Source organism: Podarcis filfolensis (assembly GCF_964270895.1).
Source record: "Podarcis filfolensis genome assembly, chromosome: 4".
Classification (NCBI taxonomy): Eukaryota; Metazoa; Chordata; class Lepidosauria; order Squamata; family Lacertidae; genus Podarcis; species Podarcis filfolensis.
In genome coordinates this window covers 49,738,360-49,758,246 of record NC_139607.1, presented here as the reverse complement: position 1 = coordinate 49,758,246, position 19,887 = coordinate 49,738,360, and the positions used below count along the sequence as shown (strand labels likewise).

At 40.3% G+C, this 19,887-nt stretch overlaps 1 protein-coding gene across 1 annotated transcript in view; it reads left to right on the top strand.

The window, feature by feature from the left end:
• The window catches only part of UMODL1 (uromodulin like 1), an 81,758-nt gene extending 62,895 nt beyond the window's left edge, over positions 1-18,863 (top strand). The window contains exons 10-23 of the mRNA XM_083608746.1: positions 524-743; positions 922-1,059; positions 1,715-2,704; positions 3,909-4,154; positions 5,225-5,337; positions 6,415-6,628; positions 7,621-7,758; positions 8,530-8,972; positions 10,144-10,286; positions 11,610-11,846; positions 12,589-12,748; positions 14,089-14,173; positions 15,677-15,868; positions 17,080-18,863. Of these exons, the coding sequence (XP_083464872.1) occupies positions 524-743; positions 922-1,059; positions 1,715-2,704; positions 3,909-4,154; positions 5,225-5,337; positions 6,415-6,628; positions 7,621-7,758; positions 8,530-8,972; positions 10,144-10,286; positions 11,610-11,846; positions 12,589-12,748; positions 14,089-14,173; positions 15,677-15,849 (3,300 nt within the window). The 3' untranslated portion in view covers positions 15,850-15,868; positions 17,080-18,863. The remainder of the gene's footprint in view (positions 1-523; positions 744-921; positions 1,060-1,714; positions 2,705-3,908; positions 4,155-5,224; positions 5,338-6,414; positions 6,629-7,620; positions 7,759-8,529; positions 8,973-10,143; positions 10,287-11,609; positions 11,847-12,588; positions 12,749-14,088; positions 14,174-15,676; positions 15,869-17,079) is intronic.
• The last annotated feature ends 1,024 nt before the right edge of the window (positions 18,864-19,887 follow it).

The window sequence follows — 19,887 nt, the reverse complement described above, 5'->3', positions numbered from 1 at the left end:
AGTACTATATTTTATAGCAGAGGGTCCTAGCAAAAGATATAGGATGATAACTGCACCAGGGACAACTTCCATTTTAAGTGTTAAGCTGATTCCTTCACCAATGCAACAAATCCTTTTTCATAACATGCATAAATTCCAACATGGTTTCTCAAGGGGTTAGCTGTTTCCCCACCAACACCATTCTTGTAAATTGTGACAAATAATCATAAGGAGAGAAGCACATTATGAGTTGGAACACTTTAATTGGATACTATAGGTAAAGGGTATTAATTAATATGCTATTCCAACTAAACTGCTACTTCTTTTTTACCATTGTGGAGCAAGTGAATGACAACTGTGTAGAACCATCTGAATTAATGGAAGTTTCAGGTAGCCTACTAAATTACCACTTTTTTGTGGGTGCACCATGGAACATAGGTTTTTCTACAAATTCTGAATACAGACATGATAGTGTTGTGGAAAACAAAATTCAGCATATATAGTTTTACATTAAACTAGCAATAGTTCTCTTATCTGTTTTCAGATCAGAAAGTCACTTCCTTCAAATATGTCTGCATTATACCAGATGGGAAAGCTGAAAGTGCAAATAGACTCTCTTAAAGCTGGTAGCATTGTTGTGAAACTTAAAATCATAGTAGAAGACCCATTATTTCCAAAAGACTTGTCTGCATTTGAGCCAATGATTTCATCACTGTTCAACAGTTCTGCATTCCTTGTTGACCAGAATAGCTCCCGAGTAGAAGGTAGGCTATCTAATTTAATGTCAAACTTGCATAGCTTCTCAGTTATAGCACAGAGGAAACTAGTATTAGGTCTAGATCTCCCAGGCCCTGGAGAAATTTCTGCATTATTTCTCATTCTAGTCCCAGTTAACCTAACCGAAGTTGCTTCGCTTATTGAATTTTGGTTTTTGAATTACAGACTGGAATGAATGTGCAACCCGGGCAGAGAATGATTGCTGCACCTTTGCAGAATGTATCAATACACTGGGCTCATATATGTGCAGATGCAAGACAACCACAGATGCCAATCCATCCCGACCTGGGAGAAACTGTGAAGGTAAGATTCAGACTAGTTTTTCTGTGGAGGCTTTTTTCTTCTTCACATGGATTGAAAAGGATTCTACTTTGCCCCCCTTTGTGCATTTGTTTACATGAAGGGGTTTGGACCAATTAAAGGCATGGCATGGCCATGCAGGTGGAACCACCCTCAGCATTCCAACTGCTCACCCAGATCTACCTTCACACATGGAGGGAAGGCCTGCAGGAGGAGCCACTCATACTTGCTTAGGCTACTCCATGCAAGGAGGTGCCTCGTGTGAATGGGGAAGGGCTGTAGTTCAATGGTGGAGCAATGGTCTCAGGTTCAATCCCTGGAGAGAGAACCTTGTCTAGACTCTGGGGAGCCACTGCCAGTCAGTGTAGCAAGTACTGAGCCATATGGATCACTGTTCTGACTCAGTGTTAGTCAGCAGCTGCCTTTGTTCCTCTGTACCGTCAGGGCGTCAGGAGATGGGCAAGTGCAATGTCAGAGGTGAGTCCAGTAAAATGGAGGCCCTTCTCATGGAATAAGACATAAAGGAGGCTAGTGTTTCATATTTATTATTAATTGATTTATAATAGTACAGTAGTTTCATGTATAGTTGTTTGCCAAGGAAATACCACTCATATTGTACACTTCGGTTTGTGTCAAATGCGTAAATGTTGTATTCCAGGAGATATTGTGGATCCCGTTACAGAAATGGTGCCTGCATTTGAAGCAAATGCTACAAAAGGACTGCCTGGGACAGGTTCCACTCCTCTGGCAATGTCTGAAGTAAGGGCAATGACTTCATTCACGTCTAAGTCCACTGAGACAATGATATTGCCCTCAAATGGGACCCAAGAGTCAAGCACTCTTCCATCAGACAAAACCCTGTCAGCATCTCAGAGAATGACCACTTCAGGGTATGTGAGGAACAATTACAGCCAGAGTACTTCAGCAACCCCTGCTCTGGTGACAAAAAAGTGGGATAATGTAACTACCACTGGTTATGTCAGGAACAATAACACCCTGAGTACTTCAGAAACTCCTGCTCCAGTAACAAAAAAGTGGGACAATGTAACTACCACTGGTTATGTCAGGAACAATAACACCCTCAGTACTTCAGAAACTCCTGCTCCAGTAACAAAAAAGTGGGACAATGTAACTACCACTGGTTATGTCAGGAACAATAACACCCTCAGTACTTCAGAAACTCCTGCTCCAGTAACAAAAAAGTGGGACGATGTAACTACCACAGGGTATGTCAGGAATAATAATACCCTGAGTACTTCAGAAACTCCTGCTCTGGTGACAAAAAAGTGGGACAATGTAACTTCATCAAATGAAAACTTAGTTGAAGAGAGATCAACAACACAAGAAAGGCATAACTCTTCAATGCCCATGTTTCCTGATGTTTCAAATATTACAGTTTATCCTTTTGTGAGAAATGGCTCTGAAGTAGAGACAAGCACACCTGGCCTCATAACTGAAAGAAGTTCTCAGCAAAATGCAACTTCAGCCCTGAATGTAACCCAACACCCCACATTTTATGTTCTCAATCATACCCTTGATAAAGAGATGGGGAAAGATAACAGATCTTGGTCTGAGAAAAATCCATCCACAACATTACCATCTTTGTCTGGGGGCTACACAGTTGCCGCCCGTGCCTCAGATTGTGGTGGTGAGTCTGCCTTTAAACTAAAATTTTCCTTAAAATCAACTTGTTAGTATGTAGAAAAAGACATTGGGGGTTAGTGTGTGTAGAAAATGCAAGAGAATGGCTACAGGCCAGTCAAACACTTAAATTCCTTTGAGATTTAAGCACACACCTCTTAATTTCACTCAATTACATCTCCTGTTTATAGAGTGGATGTCCAAAGTACAGAAGAACTGTCTAAATTTGGTGCTGAATGCAAGCTGCACTGTTAGTAATGGGTCCATTTGGGAGCTCTGATTAGGAGTTCCCAACTGGATCTGACGCCAGTCAAAAGCAGTGCAACTTGCATTTAGAGTCAAATTTAAATGGTGCTGAATACAAGCTGTGCTTGCCGAGGGATAGTTCAGAGAGCACTTCAGATTACCCAATCAGAGCTCCCAAACTGATCCGATCCTGGCGGTTTAAATTTTGTGCTGCATGCCAGTAGGTGGCCCCACTGGTCATATGAGCCCTGCAAAGGGTTGGCTACAGTGTGATCTGGCTTTCCTATCCCTGGTAGAACCTTTGCCTCAGAGGGGGCATACTTTCTCCAAACCCAGTTTCCACCTCTTCCTAGTAAGATTCTTCTGGCAAGCACTGAGGCCAATTCCTCACTGACAGAGGGTACTTCCCCTCTTTCAAAGAAGTATCCTATAAACATAACAGAAGGGCAAAAGAAGCCTTGTCAAATTCTAGTTTGACTGGTAACATGTATATTCCAGTATTATTCTAAGAGAGTGCACTTTCATTATCATTTCTTATTTGTAAAAGCACCTAAAACAGTATGTGTTTAATATCTATATAAGTTAACTAGCTCATAGTCTTACCTTTTTGAAATTAAAAGTTCCACGTAGCTTTCTCTTACTGAAATCAGATATATTAATTTTGCCTTAGGTGCCAAATATCCAAACACTGTTGTTGTTGTTTTTTGAACATAGTTTAAAGTTATCTCAACTTTCCTGCCACCTTTAATTGCCACTAGTCTATAGTTTATTTGGAGATCAAATTTGTTCCAAAATGTGGCAGGTGTGGGAAGGGGATTCTTTCTACTGTAAAATCTGTAAAACTTTTCATTAAACTTTTCATTTAAAATGTGGCAAATGGAATAGATGTTTCTAAGATAATTCTTTGTTTTCCTTCCTTCAAAGATTTAATTGCCATCTCTTTTTCTTCTTAATGTGCTTTCCAGCTTCAAATATTATTTTTTCCAATATAACCAGTACCAGCTTTCAAGTAACTTGGACCACAAATGTTCCACTAAATACTTCTTTCCAGTTTCTGTTGCTTAATGGAAAGGAGCTTATGCAAGTGCTTAAGACCCAGAGCCACAACCTGACTATTTCCGGACTAGAACCTGGGATTTTGTACACTGTTGAAATTGTGACAGAAGTTTGTGGAAATAAAAGCATACCAGTACAGCATAAAGTAAAGACAGGTAATGGACACTTGCCCCTTCTTCTGGGTGGGCGGTTGTTGTGGATCCTTGCACTCGGTTGCCATCCCTGGGCAGCCAGAACGCACATGGCCAGGCGGCTGTTGGGGAATTCCACTGGCCTCCTGGGTAGCTGGCTGGAGTTTCCGGCAGCTCCTGCATTTTAGGTTGGCCAATGAGAGACCTGCTCTTGGGGGGGGGAGGTGCCTCACAGGCTGAAAGGGCATTGGCTGCCACCTGCCTGGGCAGCCAATGAGGCATCAAATGCTGGCGGCACCTCCCTCCCTCAGCACAGCCAGTGGAAGAGCAAAATGTATAAAGCATAGAGTAAAGTATACAACATAAAGTAAAGGCAGGCAAAACATTCTTAGAAGTTAAATTTTTTATAATCTGGCAACCACAAGTCTATAAGAGAAATGTCAGCCCTTTATACTTATAGGGGAATGCTAAATATGAGGAGGAGAAGAAGAAGAGGAGGAGGAGGAGGAGGAGTACTATTCACAAAAATTTGGCCATTTAGCTTGTCAGTGAGTTGGGTCACATCCACACCATATATTTAAAGCATTCTTATACTGCTTCAACCATCATGGCTTTCCCCAAAGTATCATGAGAACTGTGGTTTGTTAAGGGTCCTGGGAATTGTAGCTATGTGAAGGGATCGCCCAAGAACTTTCAGCACCCTCAACAAACTAAAGTTTCTTGGATTCTTTGGGGAAAACCATGAATGTTAAAGTGATTTAAGAGCACTTTAAATGATGTGAATGTGACCTTTCACATTTCCTGCTCATAAGAGGTAATGAAAATTTTGAAGCCAGTCATGTCTTATGAATACCTGCTTCTTCATTCATAAATCCAGAACAGCCCAATAGTGAAGAAAAACTCTCTGTATCTAAAAGTAACACTTGTTATTTTCCTCCAGTTCTTTTAAAGTTTTTTTTATTCAGCTTTGCTATTTGAGTTTAGAAAAAGAGCTAGCATGAGTTATCTGAAATTTCCTAGAGGCCTAGAAATTGTATTCTGAATACCACACTTATAACTGTGTATGTTTACATTTTTCCCCTCCAATCTCACAGCTGCCCAGATACTTAGTGGAACCGTCAGGATATCAAATCTCAACTATAGCTCAGGGTTCAGCAACACAAGTAGTGAAGAGTATCAAAATTTTACACAGTTGTTTTTCACTGAGGTAAGTAAATATGATAGAGTGAGAAAACTCAGTATGGTATAAAATGGGTATAATTATGTATTTAATGGGTTGTACTGTTGTCCTTCAGTGGAGCTTCTCACTTCTCTTCTTTCTCTTGAAGCCCCCACCCCCCCTCAAAACCTGCTCCAGAGTGTTGGAAGACACTCCCGAGCAGATTTTTTTTGGGGGGGGGGGCGGAAGAGCACAGAGAGAGGAATGAGATAAACAACCATTGTCTCTCAGGTGATCTTGAGTCTTGGGTCTCAATTAGGGATTTATAATGTGTTAACCTGGTAGTCCTTTGGCAAGAACCTGATGTGTGTTCATCACTTGAAGATTGCAACATCATGTTGTCTCGCAAGTATGAAGCAGTGATCAGAGCCATGTTCTCACTTTCACATCCACACTGCCACTACCCAACCTGAACCTCCATGTATCCCTTGGCTCCCACATGTTCAGCCAAAGTCGAGGGCAGGCTCTATGCATGTGCAGCAGGATGCATTCATTGAATTCATGGGCTTAGGTCTATGGTTTTTGCCACCTCACATCCCTATTTTTCCCCATAAAGTTCAAATGATGAACTTTATCAAATGATGTTATCAAATGATGAAAAATCAAGTTGTTGTTGTGGTGGTTGTTAACTTTATTTATTTAACACCACGCAGTAACATTGTTCTCTAGGCAGCTTACAAACATAAAATGATAAGATCGCAACTAAAACAAGACAACCCTAAAATAACAATTTGCAAAAAAGAGAAAATCTAGGTACCTACTTATGGGAAACAGTCTTCTGTTCATACCTGTCTATAACGTGGGTTTCTCATTTATAATAAAAAGGGTAAAACTGTGCTGGTCCAACCAGTTCAAAGGGTAGTAAGAAAGAATTGTGCATTACTGGTTCAGTTCTCTGATACAGGACCACCCCATCTTCTGAATATTCTCTAATCTTGGGTCTAAACATGAAGCAATTCCCAGTGCCTGATATGTTGAGTTGTCTGTAAAACGTCCTGCACACAAAATCCAAGTCATTCTCACTGCACATTTTTATCCACTACATTCATTCTGTTTTGACAATAGGTCCGTACGTCTCTGCCCCTTAATATTCTCCCGAAAATGGATACTGGCTTGATTAAAATGTTGATAACGAGTGTGACTAATGGAAGTGTAGTGGTGAGCTTCAACCTCCTGATTCCAGCAGACATGGATGCAAACAACGTTTCCAGTTCTTTCCTTGAGGCCTTTCTCCACAGCCGCCATTTCATGATTGATAACAGCAGTCTCTCCATACATGGTAAGCAATAGTTTATTGTTGTAATTTCTCAAACCCTGAAAAATGGTAAGTGCTGGACTTCAGACTTCAATTCTAAAAGTAGGTCATGAATGAAAGTGACAAATGAAAAGCTGTTATGGGACCTTTAGTGTTTGTACTGGCTATTTATCTCACAAAATAAAACGTATGATTCATCATTTCCAAGTTAAAACAGCTTATGTTCGGTCACAAATGTAGAACCATTCTTGACATTGCATTTTATTTGTTTATTTTACTTAATTTATACGCCACTGTTCCTTCAAGGAGCTCAAGGTACATGGTGCAGCCACCTCCATATTATCCCCAAACAACCCTGTGAAGTAGGTGAAACTGAGAGAGTGTGACTGTCTATAAAGAGTCACCCAGTGGGCATTGTGGCCAAGGGAGGGTTTGAAACCATGTCTTTGCTTCCCAGTCTAATCACCTCCTTTAGTAACAGTAGAAAAGCAGCATCTCCAAAATGGCATCTAAAACACACACACACACACACACACACACACACACACACACACACACACACATTTCATGCGGCGTAATCCTATGCAGGTTTATTCATTAGTAAATGTTAAAGGATTGCAGCCTTGGGATGATTGCTATGCAATGGCGCCTCACCTCAGTCAAAATGACATCTCCTCTAGAAAATCGCCTACATGCATTGTCCACCCTTGGCATCATGTTGGGAGGGCCTAACCCCTCTTCAGGAGTATGGAAGGAGTATGGCATTAGGACCCAGGGCTGGCATCTTTTTGGGGAAAGCTGATGTCCATGGTGTTCATGGTGAATCAAAGCCCTTCCAGCTGGGCTTGGTACTTAAAGGTGGGGGAAAAAACTTCTTGATAGCCTGTGAGAATGCTGGCTTATAACACTGCCAGTACTATAACTGCAAGTGCAGCTAAATAATAATCACTCATGAATTGTCACTCTCTTTATTATTACTATTATTATTATTATTATTATTATTATTTAAAAAACAGATTATGATGAGTGTGAGAGGGAAGAAACAGATTGTTCTTCTGATGCATCTTGCTCTAATACTTATGGATCTTATGAATGCAGCTGCAAAGAAGGATTTGTCAACGCGAATGCTGAGAGACCCGGGAGAAACTGTGAAGGCAATGTTTCAATATTTACTTTCATTTCATCTTATGAATATAAGATCAGAGCATATTTAGCAAATTCACCATAGGTGGGATTACAGTACAGTCTATAAACATACTGTAGCAGATGTTCACACAAAATAAGCCTGAAATAAGGTGCTGCTGGATCAATTATATATATTACATTATATTGCTCACTGGAGTCCAATGTTTTGTAATACAGAAAGGGGGCTCATTTCTGTGAACATTTTCAGTAGAACTGAAAAGCTCTCCCCACCCCTCCACCCTTTTTGGTGTTTGTTTGGGAAAGGCTTGAAAATGTTCACCTATTCAGGAAGCAGTTTACTTGCTGAATTAATTTTGTCCTCAGTGACATCAGCACATAGTCAATTCCAATGGCCTACATAGTATTGTGACATCAGCTCACTAAATGGCAATCATTTAAACGATTTCTATGCAATTTTACACGCATTTTATTTACCAAGCAAAATTAAATTATATTAATTTAACCAAAAGATCTTTTTATTCCCAAGTCATGTTACAACCTTTTAGCACCTTTCATTTTTGGAATTGAAAATTGAAAAATTCAACAAGCCCTATTGTTACAATTTAAGCTTTTAAAAGGGAATATTTCAGCCCCCCTGAAACTACTCCTTTTGATGAGAAAATTTAAATGGAACAACATTCCCACTTTAAACCCATTTTAATAATGTGTTCTGGTTCACTCCCTGTAAGAAAAGTAATTGAATAATGCAAGTTGCCATACCTTTCCCTTCCACTCTATAGCACTTTTTTCCAACCCTGATGCAGAAGGTACCCAGACAAAAGACCTGAGCAGCACAGTTTTACCTTTGACAGATCCGTATACTTCAAACCATGTGCCATCACCTGCTGGAGAGGATTCTTCTGTCCCCAAAACCAGAAGTTTGGAAAATGCAACCACCAGCACTATATTTAGCAATGCATCTACAGAAACAACACTGAATGTTCAAGTCTCATCCTTACCACCCAGTAAGCCTTCCCAGGGGATTTTAATTAAGAAAGCAGTCAGAGTGCTTTGCGAGATTGAAAAAATTGTCATCACCATTCAGAAGGACTTTCTGAAGCAAGAATCTATCCCAGAATCTTCCCTGTACCTGGGAAGACCCCACTGCAATGTAAGCTCCAGCAATTCCAGTCATGTCATACTTCGGACTGGGTGGAACGAATGTGGAACTGAAGTACAAACCGTAAGTCACTTCAATCTCGGAAGAGAACGTTAAGTGATATTTACTGACATATATTAATAATGAGTTCATTGAGATAACAAAGTAAGCATCAAAGGTCACTGAAACTAGAGAGTTCAGACTTGCACCCTGCAAAACAACTGGGGAACTTGCTTAAGAACAGAGAAGGTTGGAAAATTATTATCCACAATCCCTAAAGGAAACTGCTTACATATGAAAATAGGATAGTGAATGAGATATAGGCTTTTGGTTTGGTGAGCAGTTTGGATATAAACCATTGCTGATAATAATAATAATAATAATAATAATAATAATAATAATAATAATAATAATATATTCTTACCTTCCATTTCCTTTCCTTGCTGTTGTGCAGAAACAGCACTGTGGATTCCATCACTGATGCCTAACCTGCTAATTGTTTTTAGTCAGGGTGAATAGAAGAAACATTTGCCTCTATTCAATCTGCAGAATATAGCTGCAGTTGCTTTATGGCCCTCTATAGAGATTTGGGAGACTGAAGTTTTAAAGCTATTGGCAATAGTTCTGCCTACACTGTATTTTAATATTTTGTTGGAAGCTGCCCAGAGTGGCTGGGGAAGTTCAGCCAGATGGGCGGGGTATGTATGTATGTATGTATAAATAAATAAATAAAATAATTAATGATGCAGGTGTATTTGTAAAAAATAATCAACATGTCTGTTCTGTGGCCTGATACAGAAAGAACTACATTTTCTTTTTGTCACATGCATTAATATGTCTAAAGCTTATTCCTGTGCATAATGGTGGCTACATGCAATTGGTTGGCTACAGAGACAAGATGGTGTGACATTTCCTGGTAGCCATCATGAACTGAGGGTTGTGTGAATTAGTGGAAATGTGCCAGTTCTAGAATCCCTCCATCCACTCCTGATTTTATTGTATTAATTATTTTATAAATATTTATACACTACCCTTCAACCAAATGCCCATATTTTCACTCTTATACCATATTTTCACTAGTGCTTTTCTAAGATGACTAAACTTAATTGTTTTAATCCTTCCTCATATGGAAAAGGTTCCATGCCCGATTGTTCTGTTTTATTTGCTGAAGCCAGTGTGTCCTCCAAAGTTATCCTTAAAATGTAACAAACAAACCCTGATTTTCTTCTTCTGTTGCATTTGTTTTTCCCCCCAGAACACAACACACACCATAGTAAAATCAGTTCTTCGGAATGATTTGCTTTCTTCAAGGGTCATCCGCCACCTGAAGGTTGTCAGTCCAATCCTTTGTGTGTTTCAAAATGATCTCTTGACTTCATCTGGATATACTCCAGAAGGGTAAGTGGCAATTTTAATACCCCAAATCCAAATGGTTCAGTGTACCTTCATTTCATTATACACTAAGGCAGAGGTTTTCAACCTTTTTTGAGTCCACGGCTTCCTTAACCAACTACATTCTTTCTGCATCACCCCCTGGGGCTCAGGAGCCCAGTTATGTCACCCCTTGCCTGCAGAGCTGGCAGCCCCTCACCCTTTTTTGAACACTCTCCCTTGGGGAGTATTCCCTCAGCCTCATCTCCCCTCTCCTTGGGAGTCCTCTGGGCAGTTGCAGCTGCTGCCCTGGTTTCTGAGCTGCTCCCCCACTGCCCCAAAGAGAGAGGCCTCCTTACACTGCCCCACAGGGACCTGGGAAGCACCCTCTGACCAGCCCCAGAGGCACCATTTGCCTGTGGAGCTTGTAGCCAGGGCTGCTGCAACAAAACAGCTATGCAAGCCTTTGGGAGGCAGATACACGAGAGCGCATTAAAGGAGAGGGAAGGAAAGAGGGACAGAGGCCAGTGTTGCCCATGGCAACCCTGACCACCCTTCAAGGCACCTCAGGGTGCCATGGCACACTGGTTGAAAACCACTGCACTAAGGAATTGTAGTGAAGATCCCCCCCTCCAAGAGAGGGACACTAACACTCAGATAACAGCCTACTAAAAATGGATACACTCTCTACAACCTCCATAAAAGAGAAGAGGGAGAGGGAGAAGATGGGGTTTTGTGACAGGCAGCTGTAGCTTACAGAGAATAATTTTACCAGGGCTCTCTCCAATCACAGTGGTTTTGGGAGGGCCAAATGGAGGTAATTGTCAGAACTGTGTCATGGTTTTCCATTCCTCTTCATAGTACACTCTTTTAGGAGAAAAGAAACTGGAAACATTTTGGGTGGAGTGATATAGATTTTGTTTATGCTTAGTTTCCAGTTTAAGGGATCTAATCTCTTCCTAATGCCAGTCCATACCAATGCTTCTCTGAAGACTTTCTTTAATAAAATCTAGTTCTGCACATTGTAATTTTTAAATTAGTTAATATTGTAGTGTGTGTCTGTTCTGCTGAGTGTTGGTTGTTATTAGGGGAGTCAGTTACCATCAATCCTCCCCAAATCTGGTCCTAGCTGTAGTTGCACCTGCTTTTTTAGGATAGAATATAGCACTGTCTAGCTCTGTGGTTTTTGTTGTATATTTGTTGTGTCTGACTCTGTTTTATGTGTGTGCGTGCACACATAGTGTTGTACACAGAATCTAGAAAGAATACTGGTATTATGCGCATATGGGACAGAGGAACAGAGCTCATAAAAAAGCACTCCATGAATTTTAACAACTGATTATCTTGCAGGGTTTATACCATTTTTGAGGATTTACATGGATCAGGACACTTCTTAACAGAAATGCAGCTATTCATTGAAAATGCCCCAATTCCCAAAAATTTCACAATCTCTGCTAGTGATGACCTAATGATTGAAGTGGGAATACAGAGACATGATAGCAACCTCAAGGTGGTCGTCAGCGAATGTTGGGCAACTCCAACTAATAACTCAAAGGACCCTCAGTCATTTCCTTTTATAGATGGCAGGTATGTTACACGCAATATATTCAGGGTGTCACACAAAAACCATGTACCAGGTAGTGCTATCTGAAAAATTAAAATACAGCATTTAAGAGCATCATTTCAAGTTGGCAAGTCTGTGATTACTTAATATTTAGTTTAATTATTCTTTAGATTTCATCTTATTACTCGGGGTTAACACAAGCCATTATTTCTCAGTCTCTGCCCCCTGTCTGTAATGTTGGGATGATTTTATTGAACTACTGTGAATGGTAGTTGTAAAGATTACTAAGTTAATGAATATGAAGTGGCTTGAATCCTCCCAAGCAGTATATATAAATGCTGAACACCCAAGTTGACTGCAGCTACAATGGGCTTTCACAAGAACAAAAAAACAAAACTTACCCTTGATCATGGATTGATTATAAAAAGGAATGTGGTATTTCTTCCTGGATTAAATGAATTATGTTGGGGCAAAAAGGCAGTATTGAAAAGTTGGGTTTATTTTTGATCAAGTACAAGATAATGTACACCCATATATGCCTTGTTTAAATTATAATAATGTATGAATACTCCTAGGAAACTAAATGAAAATTGCTAGGTATTGCTACTGCAGTTGTTGTTATAAGCTATTCCATAGCTGCTAATGGAAGTGTGTCTGCTTCACTTTCTCTCTCTGGACGGCTACCATCAATTTTTGAAGGAAGCTCAAAAACAGAAATACAAGTTAGCATGGACAGTGTTGAATTATATTCTGTTCTCTTTTCAGTTGTCCAGTTCCAAATGCACACACCACTATGATTTCGAATGGGATATCCAACAAAGCCCAATTTAAACTGAAAATATTTTCCTTTGTCAATGACTCAGTGGTTTATCTACATTGCAAAATCCATGTTTGTCTGGAAATTCCAAGGAGTAGTTGCAAGACGGTAAGGCAGCTTTTATTATTTCCTACTTGAAAACCTTGTTGGAAAACAAGATGAAGGGGGTATATATTTCCCATGTATTCCCCAACTACAACAGTAAAATTACCCAAGAACATATAAGGCAGACTCCAATGTTGTGTGAGCAGATGTCTGCTTGTCCCATTGGACTTCACTCCCCCTCTGCACAGTGGTGTAGTGTGGGGGGTGCAGGGGGGCCCGGCCGCACTGGGCGCAACATCTGGGCGGGGGCGCTCTCGCACTCGCAGCTCTCTGCCCCTACCGGGTTAGGGGGCGCAAATTACTTGCTTTGCCCCGGGTGCTGACAACCCACGCTACACCACTGCCCCTGCAGCCCCCAGTACACCCTCAAAATGTGAAACATAGCCACCATTCAAAATTTGCACATCTCTGAATTTTGCAGTGCAGTTCTTCAGTCAAGCAGTGTACACAGAAATGCATTTATTCGTGAAGATATTAGTAAAGATTATATAAAAAGGCATTATGCTAGGCAAAATGTGTATAGCTGGATATGTTTGCTGATAAATTTTTATGACGACTCTTCTAAAAAAATTAAAATTGGAAATTTATATGGAGAAGTGAGCTTCAGATAGGAAAAGTTAGAAAATGAGAGAAACCAAATTTCTCCCATCCCTAGTTGCTGACCCTTCTTAGATGACCTTTTGAAATCTGTTAGTAAATGACTACTTTGAGTGCTATGGATTGAAGTCAATACTTAGCAGTAGCTTTGAAGGTCCAGGAAAAGGAGTTGGAAAAAATCTCTTAGCAGAAATATAAAGTATACAATGGAAAACTAGTTCCTATTGTAGTCTTAGGTGTTAATTAATATGGTGATAATGAAATTAGTATTGGCAGTGATCTTAATGGAGGATTCTTATACCTGCTAGTATTTCTGAACTGTAAAAGGAAACATTCCCCTGAGTTTAGAGAATATGGGATACATATTTTCTCCTATGCAAGCAGTTCTGTTTTTAATTTTACTTATGTAAGTATTTCTATATTGCCATATCATTAAATGTCTACGTGGTGTACAAATAGTTCTCAAATTAGTAGCTTGCACAGTGGTGGAGCTTCATGCACCGGCACTGGGGGGTGGAGAGCAGGCGGGGTGCCCAGTGTGGGCAGGGCGGGGGGGGGGGCAGCCGCGATGGCAGCTGCCAGGATCGTGCTGCCAGGCGCGGTGCGCTCCCCCCGCACTCCTCTTCCTCTGCCAGTGAGCTTGCAAAATCTGTTAAGATGGTCTGCAGATTGGGAGGCACCTAAACATTTCACACTGGAAAAAGAGAAGGCCACCAATGAATGTTTCTTCATTTTTATTCTTTCAGAACTGCAATGGTTTCCGTTTGATGAGGACTGGGGAAACTATAGCAATGCCCAATGCATCTTGGGGGCCTCTGCGCAAATCCGGTGGTAAGCAATCAGTCACCAGGCTGGCAAAGATTAATACTGAGAGACAGCTAGGAGTGAAAATGATAAGAATGGTCATAAATGGGTTGGGGCTGCTGTGAACTAAGCAACAGAACTATGCTGTGGAACCACACCCCCCCCCCTGCCCAAACCAACCAGAGCAGCCACTTGGCTCCAGGAGCAGGCCTTGGGCTGGGATGCAGCTGGACATCTGGCCCACCTCAGAGCACCACCCAGCCATGCTGAGCTCTCACACTCACTCAGTGACAGATTGTGGGTTCTCAAATTTCAGTGGCACCCTGTGCGACACTAAAATATGCCCCCCCTCCTCTCGCACTCCATTCTGGTCATACTACCCTAAAACTGCCTCTGACTCTCCTTTCTCCCTCCTTCTTTATTTTTTTTAATATATTTTTTATTGATTTTTTTTTAACACAATATTTCAACATACCAATAACAAAACAAATAAATTCTTTACTCTGCTGAGCTCGTGACTTCCCTCCATTCCTTTAGCCGGTTTTTAATTTTCAAATCTTTGTGTCGCACTTTATATACTCTACCTCCTTTCTCCCTCCTTATAGGGCCACACAGCAAGCACTGAAGTGCTTCAAGATGATAACACAGCGGACTAATTATTGTTTGTTAATGCTGTACTGGCACTATTCTAATCTCATAACTATTGCATTTATCCATTCCCCACACATTAATAAAAATAAGTTTCATTGGTGGTTGTCTGAAAGTTCTCCACCGGCTGTATGTGGAGGAAAAGGGCAGCATGGCCACTGCTGATCTGCTTAGCTCACAAGATCCTGTCATCTCTCTCTGTCTGGCCCCATCCCTTTCCTCCCTGAGCAGGAGCAGCAGTTTGTTGATTTGTGATAGTGAGAAGATGGGATTATCTATGCAGACATTAAGGCTGCAATCCTATCCAGATGTAGGAATCATCCACTCTTCCACTTGCCTGTGCCTAGAAAGTACAGGTCCAATTGGGGTTGTTTTTTCTTGTGCCATGCTTTCTAGACATGGGTCTGAATAGTTTTCCATTTGCCCTGCCACTTAATCTGGGAAAACACGCTTTCCACTGCTGAACTGTAGCAAATTTCAATCTGTGGAAAACCCAGTTGATGTTTGCTCCAATTCAGCAGTAAAGAGTGGATTTTCCTGGGAGAAAGTGGTAGGGTAAACAGAATTGTGGATGACCCTTATCTTGAAGGCAAGCCCTATTGAATACAACAGGAGTTACTTCCAATAAAACATGAATAGGATTGCACTTTTGAAATCTGGTAACATTTTACCTTGTTTGCCTTTATGTTTTATAAGCACATTTAAGGCACCCAGTCACTCAATGAATTCTGGGAAATGTAGTTTGTTAAGGAATTGTAGCTCTGTATTGGGTAATCTACAGTTCCCAGGCTTCTGTTTTGGAAAAGGATATACTTTAAATGCATTGTGTGTATGCAAGCCAATATATCATCACAACTAATATATTTATTTCCTTTATTTCAGCTGAAGAAAAGCGTGGCTTAGGAGCAGGTTACATAGTCCTCATTGTCATTGGCATATTTGCTTTTATACTGGCAATAACAGGTCTTTTAATTTTCCAACACCAACGCAAGGCTGGGGCGTACAATTTCAAAATCAAGTCTGACAATTTTAACTACCAAGTGTTCTATGACTGAACATTTCAGTTTCCCAAATGTAAGTTCTACCTTTCACTGAACTATTGTTCAAAGCTTGTGTGGTCCCTAGGAAATCTTTTAAAATGAGTTTTCCCTAGTGCAAATATATGGACTGGAGACTAATTAGAGTTTTGCTGCTCCTTTCTGCAGTGTGTGTGTGTGTGTGTGGCCATCTACATGTAAAAACTAGTTTTTCCTACAAAATTTGTCCTTTATACATCCAGTATCCACAATCAGTACAGTATGGTGAACAAACCATTAGGAAGCAAGGCTAGGAAGATGGGAAGTTAAACTTCTACTCAGTACTAAAGCTCATTGGGCAGCTTTAGCCACCTCACTTTGGGCTTGTTTGCCAACATTTGAGCATTAATAACTGCTGTTCAACCACTTTCCTCCCACCCATATTAGACCACACCTGCATGTCTTTGAATTTGTATATAAGAAGCAACTAGTTTTTCCCCATGTACTTATCAGTAGGCATTTCCTTAAGTGTTTGTCCCTGCCTTCTGATTTGTTGAGTTGATAATGCTGCTTAAGTCGTGACAGGGCACATGTGTCGATAGCTGAATGAACACCTTAAACAACAACCACCCAGGAAGTGTGCAAAAAGCACAGGGTCAGACAACTGTAAATTCTTAGCACACATTTTTCTGATTGCTGTGCAGTATCTGGTGTAGATATTTGTAATGTGGTTTGTTTGCACAGCTTTCTGGATTTGTGCAAAACTTGAGGGATCAAAAGAGGGGGAAATAAGGCTATGCTTCTCTCTGTTCGGAGCACACTAGAAATAGTACAAGCATAGTCGGAAGAGAAATGAAAACATTAAGGGAATAGTGCATGTGGACAGGAGAAAGAAGATGATTGATCTACCCACTCTGTGATCCTGAGTAGTGAGTTTGGAGACTCATTATCCTCAGTTTATCTGATTATCTTGGTATTGAGTGAGCTTGAAGTTACAGGGGGGAAGCATCAAGACTGGTATGGTTTGAGGGTAACAGTTTGTGGACTACACAGATTAAATGGGATTGGAAAAAGCTGCAAACCCACAGTAAACAGCAGTGTGGACAAGCCTTCCCTGCTTGCCTAATTGGCTTGTGAAGATAAAATAGAATCACCCCAATGGATGAAATGAAGCTTCATGGAAGAAGAGTGCGATAGAAATGTGATGAATAGGAAGACAGCCAGTGTCATGCCACTAATCAAGTATTTTTTCCCCTCTTGGTTTTCTAGCTGGAAACATTCTATGAACATAATGCTGCTCCATAAGATGTTGGACCTGATGCACCCCACCAAACCTAACCACAAATAGCCAATGCTCAGATGTATCTCCTGGTCTTGACATAAGTCCTCTAAGAACTTACTACTTTCTGTTGCTATGTTGAAGCACTTTACAGTTCTTGCATCCTTTCAGGAGGAAAAAATAACAATCACTTACAAACCCCCCCAAAAAACCTCTCTCACTCCCCTCATAGTACTATCATTGTTGATATCACTCACTCAAGAAAGGCAGAACATTTACTCAGTTACAGAACATTTTGATTTTCCATTCAGGCACTTAATTAAAGGACTGTAGCATTGCCATCTTGATGCAAAAGCCTGACTCCTAGAATGCATTATGAGATCTGCATTATCAGGAAGAAAAGCATGTTTTAAGCTGTTGTTTAAAACCAATCCAACACTGTTATATATAAACTTTGTAAAACCAATTTGACGTGGTTAAAAGCAACAAAGAGAAAGAACCACTTCTGCAACTGGTCTGGTCATCCCCCCCCCCCCAAGAATATTCATCATTAAAGCACTTCCCTAATATTGTAAGTTTTTGCAGTGCAAGAACCACTAGGTGAATTTAAACATCTCCATGAACTTGCTTAAATTCCAAATTGATAGGATTGATAATGGCAATAACATGAGACATGCTAGAGAAAAGGATGATACTTAGACACAACCTTATTTACCAGAGCAAACTGTGCTTTAGTTGACTGGCAACTCAGCATCTAGAGTAATAGAGGAGTGAGAGATGGGTTATTCCAATGTACAAAGCAGCAATCATGTCCCTGCTGCGTCCATTCTATGTTGCCTCTATTTATTGTTTACTTCAGTGGCAATACATTGCAATTATTCGACGTTTCTCACTATGCCATTGTATGCATAGACTAGGCTTGTCAACAAATATCCAGTGCCTATAACAGCTGAATTTCCACTTGTCATTAAGCTGTTGTATATCTACTTGTGGGGAAAGCCTTATTTGCTGAGTTTCAAATGTTGAAAGCACAGGATCCCTCAAAAGGGGTGAGGGAAAGAGCTGACAAATTTAGCATTGACCCATGGACATGTAATCATATGTGGACGGTACTTACTGATTTTAGATATTCCCACAGCCATACAAAGGTAATTAAAAGATTCTAGAGGGTGGACACTTTTTTCTTTCAATCCTTATTTTACATCATAGTGCTAGTTAAATCTTAACATGAAGGTAATGATTTGGTAAAATGTCTGCTGTACAAATAAAATTGTTGAGATAGCCTGAGAAACATGCTAAACCGTTGTTGTTTTTTAGGAGTCTATATTTTTGGTACATTTATTGTACATTTCCACAATTTAATTGGCTTTTGTGCATATATGAAAAGAGAAACTATTTTTATAGGTTGCAATTTCTGTGTTTCTATGCTGTAATAATATTGATAGTTTTGACATGGTCACCTGTGAGCTACTTAAGCATAGTTAGTAGGGCTTTAAATGTTACATCACCTACATGGAAACCTCCCAAAACTACTTCCACATAGTGGCGTTCAGTGCTGGAGGTGTAAAAGTGGCCCTAACTGGGTTATCTTAAGTAACCCAGCTAGCTAATGAAAGGGGCTAGCTAAAATCCTGGAAGCTATTAGAATAATTGAAAACAAAATGGAGCAAATTCCAATTGATTTATGCTGAATGAAACCCTATTGCTGAATTAGATACAAAGTAATATTATTAGCTTATTATTGGCTGTTTCAATAAATGCATTTTTAAGCTTATTTATGGTTTTTGATTTTGTTTTAACACCCTTTGAAGTCCAAAGGCTTACATGATTGTAGCTTGAAAAGTTGTTAATTCGGTGCTAAATTCAAGGCATGCTTACCTATGAATAAGCCCCACTTGCTCAGGAAGCTCTGTTGGTAAATGGTTGCACTAGGGTTACAATAGATTCATTTCATGATATGAGACTGTAGGTCTTAGTGTACAAACAGATACACATAAAACATAATTTACAGCAAACAAGTGTCACCTTTTCACCTCCGTCTCAACTGATACTTGGCTTCCTGCATGCTCAGTATGAAATGCTTCACTTGAAGAGCACTTTTGACCCATGAATACATCCGTCATCCTAAGGTTTCTCAAGTTTCTTGAGGAAGTTTAAAAACCAACAACGTAGTACCTTTTATTATGAGCCAAGTTTTTCAGAGAAGAAATCTAAAATGAAACTTTCTGTGTTACTTTGGGGGAAGTGGTTTCATCCATAATTATTGCAAAGTTTTGGAACCACTATTACTTGAAACACTGTTCTTAGTAGTTTACTAAGTTTCCAGAATATAGGATTGCCATATTTAAAAAAGTAAAAACCAGGACACAATTTTTCGATTGACTTGCCTAAGATCCAGGACAAAGTGCCGCATTTACAAAATTCCCCCCGGATGTCAATTCTGTCTTTGAAAATCCAGACATATAGCTGCCCTAACCAGAATATAATTGCAGACACATGCATTGCTTGAGACAGTGGTTGGCGTCATTTACATCTGTTATGGAAATTCACCCATGAATAATGTGTAGGGATTGTACTAGAGGCATTCAATATCATGTGGGATCCCAGAAATCCATTGGTGGCAGCACTGCTGGATCAGACCAAGATTATGGGCCAAGTCATGCTGAAATCCAGTCTAGCAGTGTGCACTGAAGGAATGAGAGAAGACTGTGTGGCTCCTGATGACACGTGCTGAACTCAGTACAGATAGCCTTTTAGTATGCTACCACAACTGGAATTAATCAGGCTAATGCAGGGGC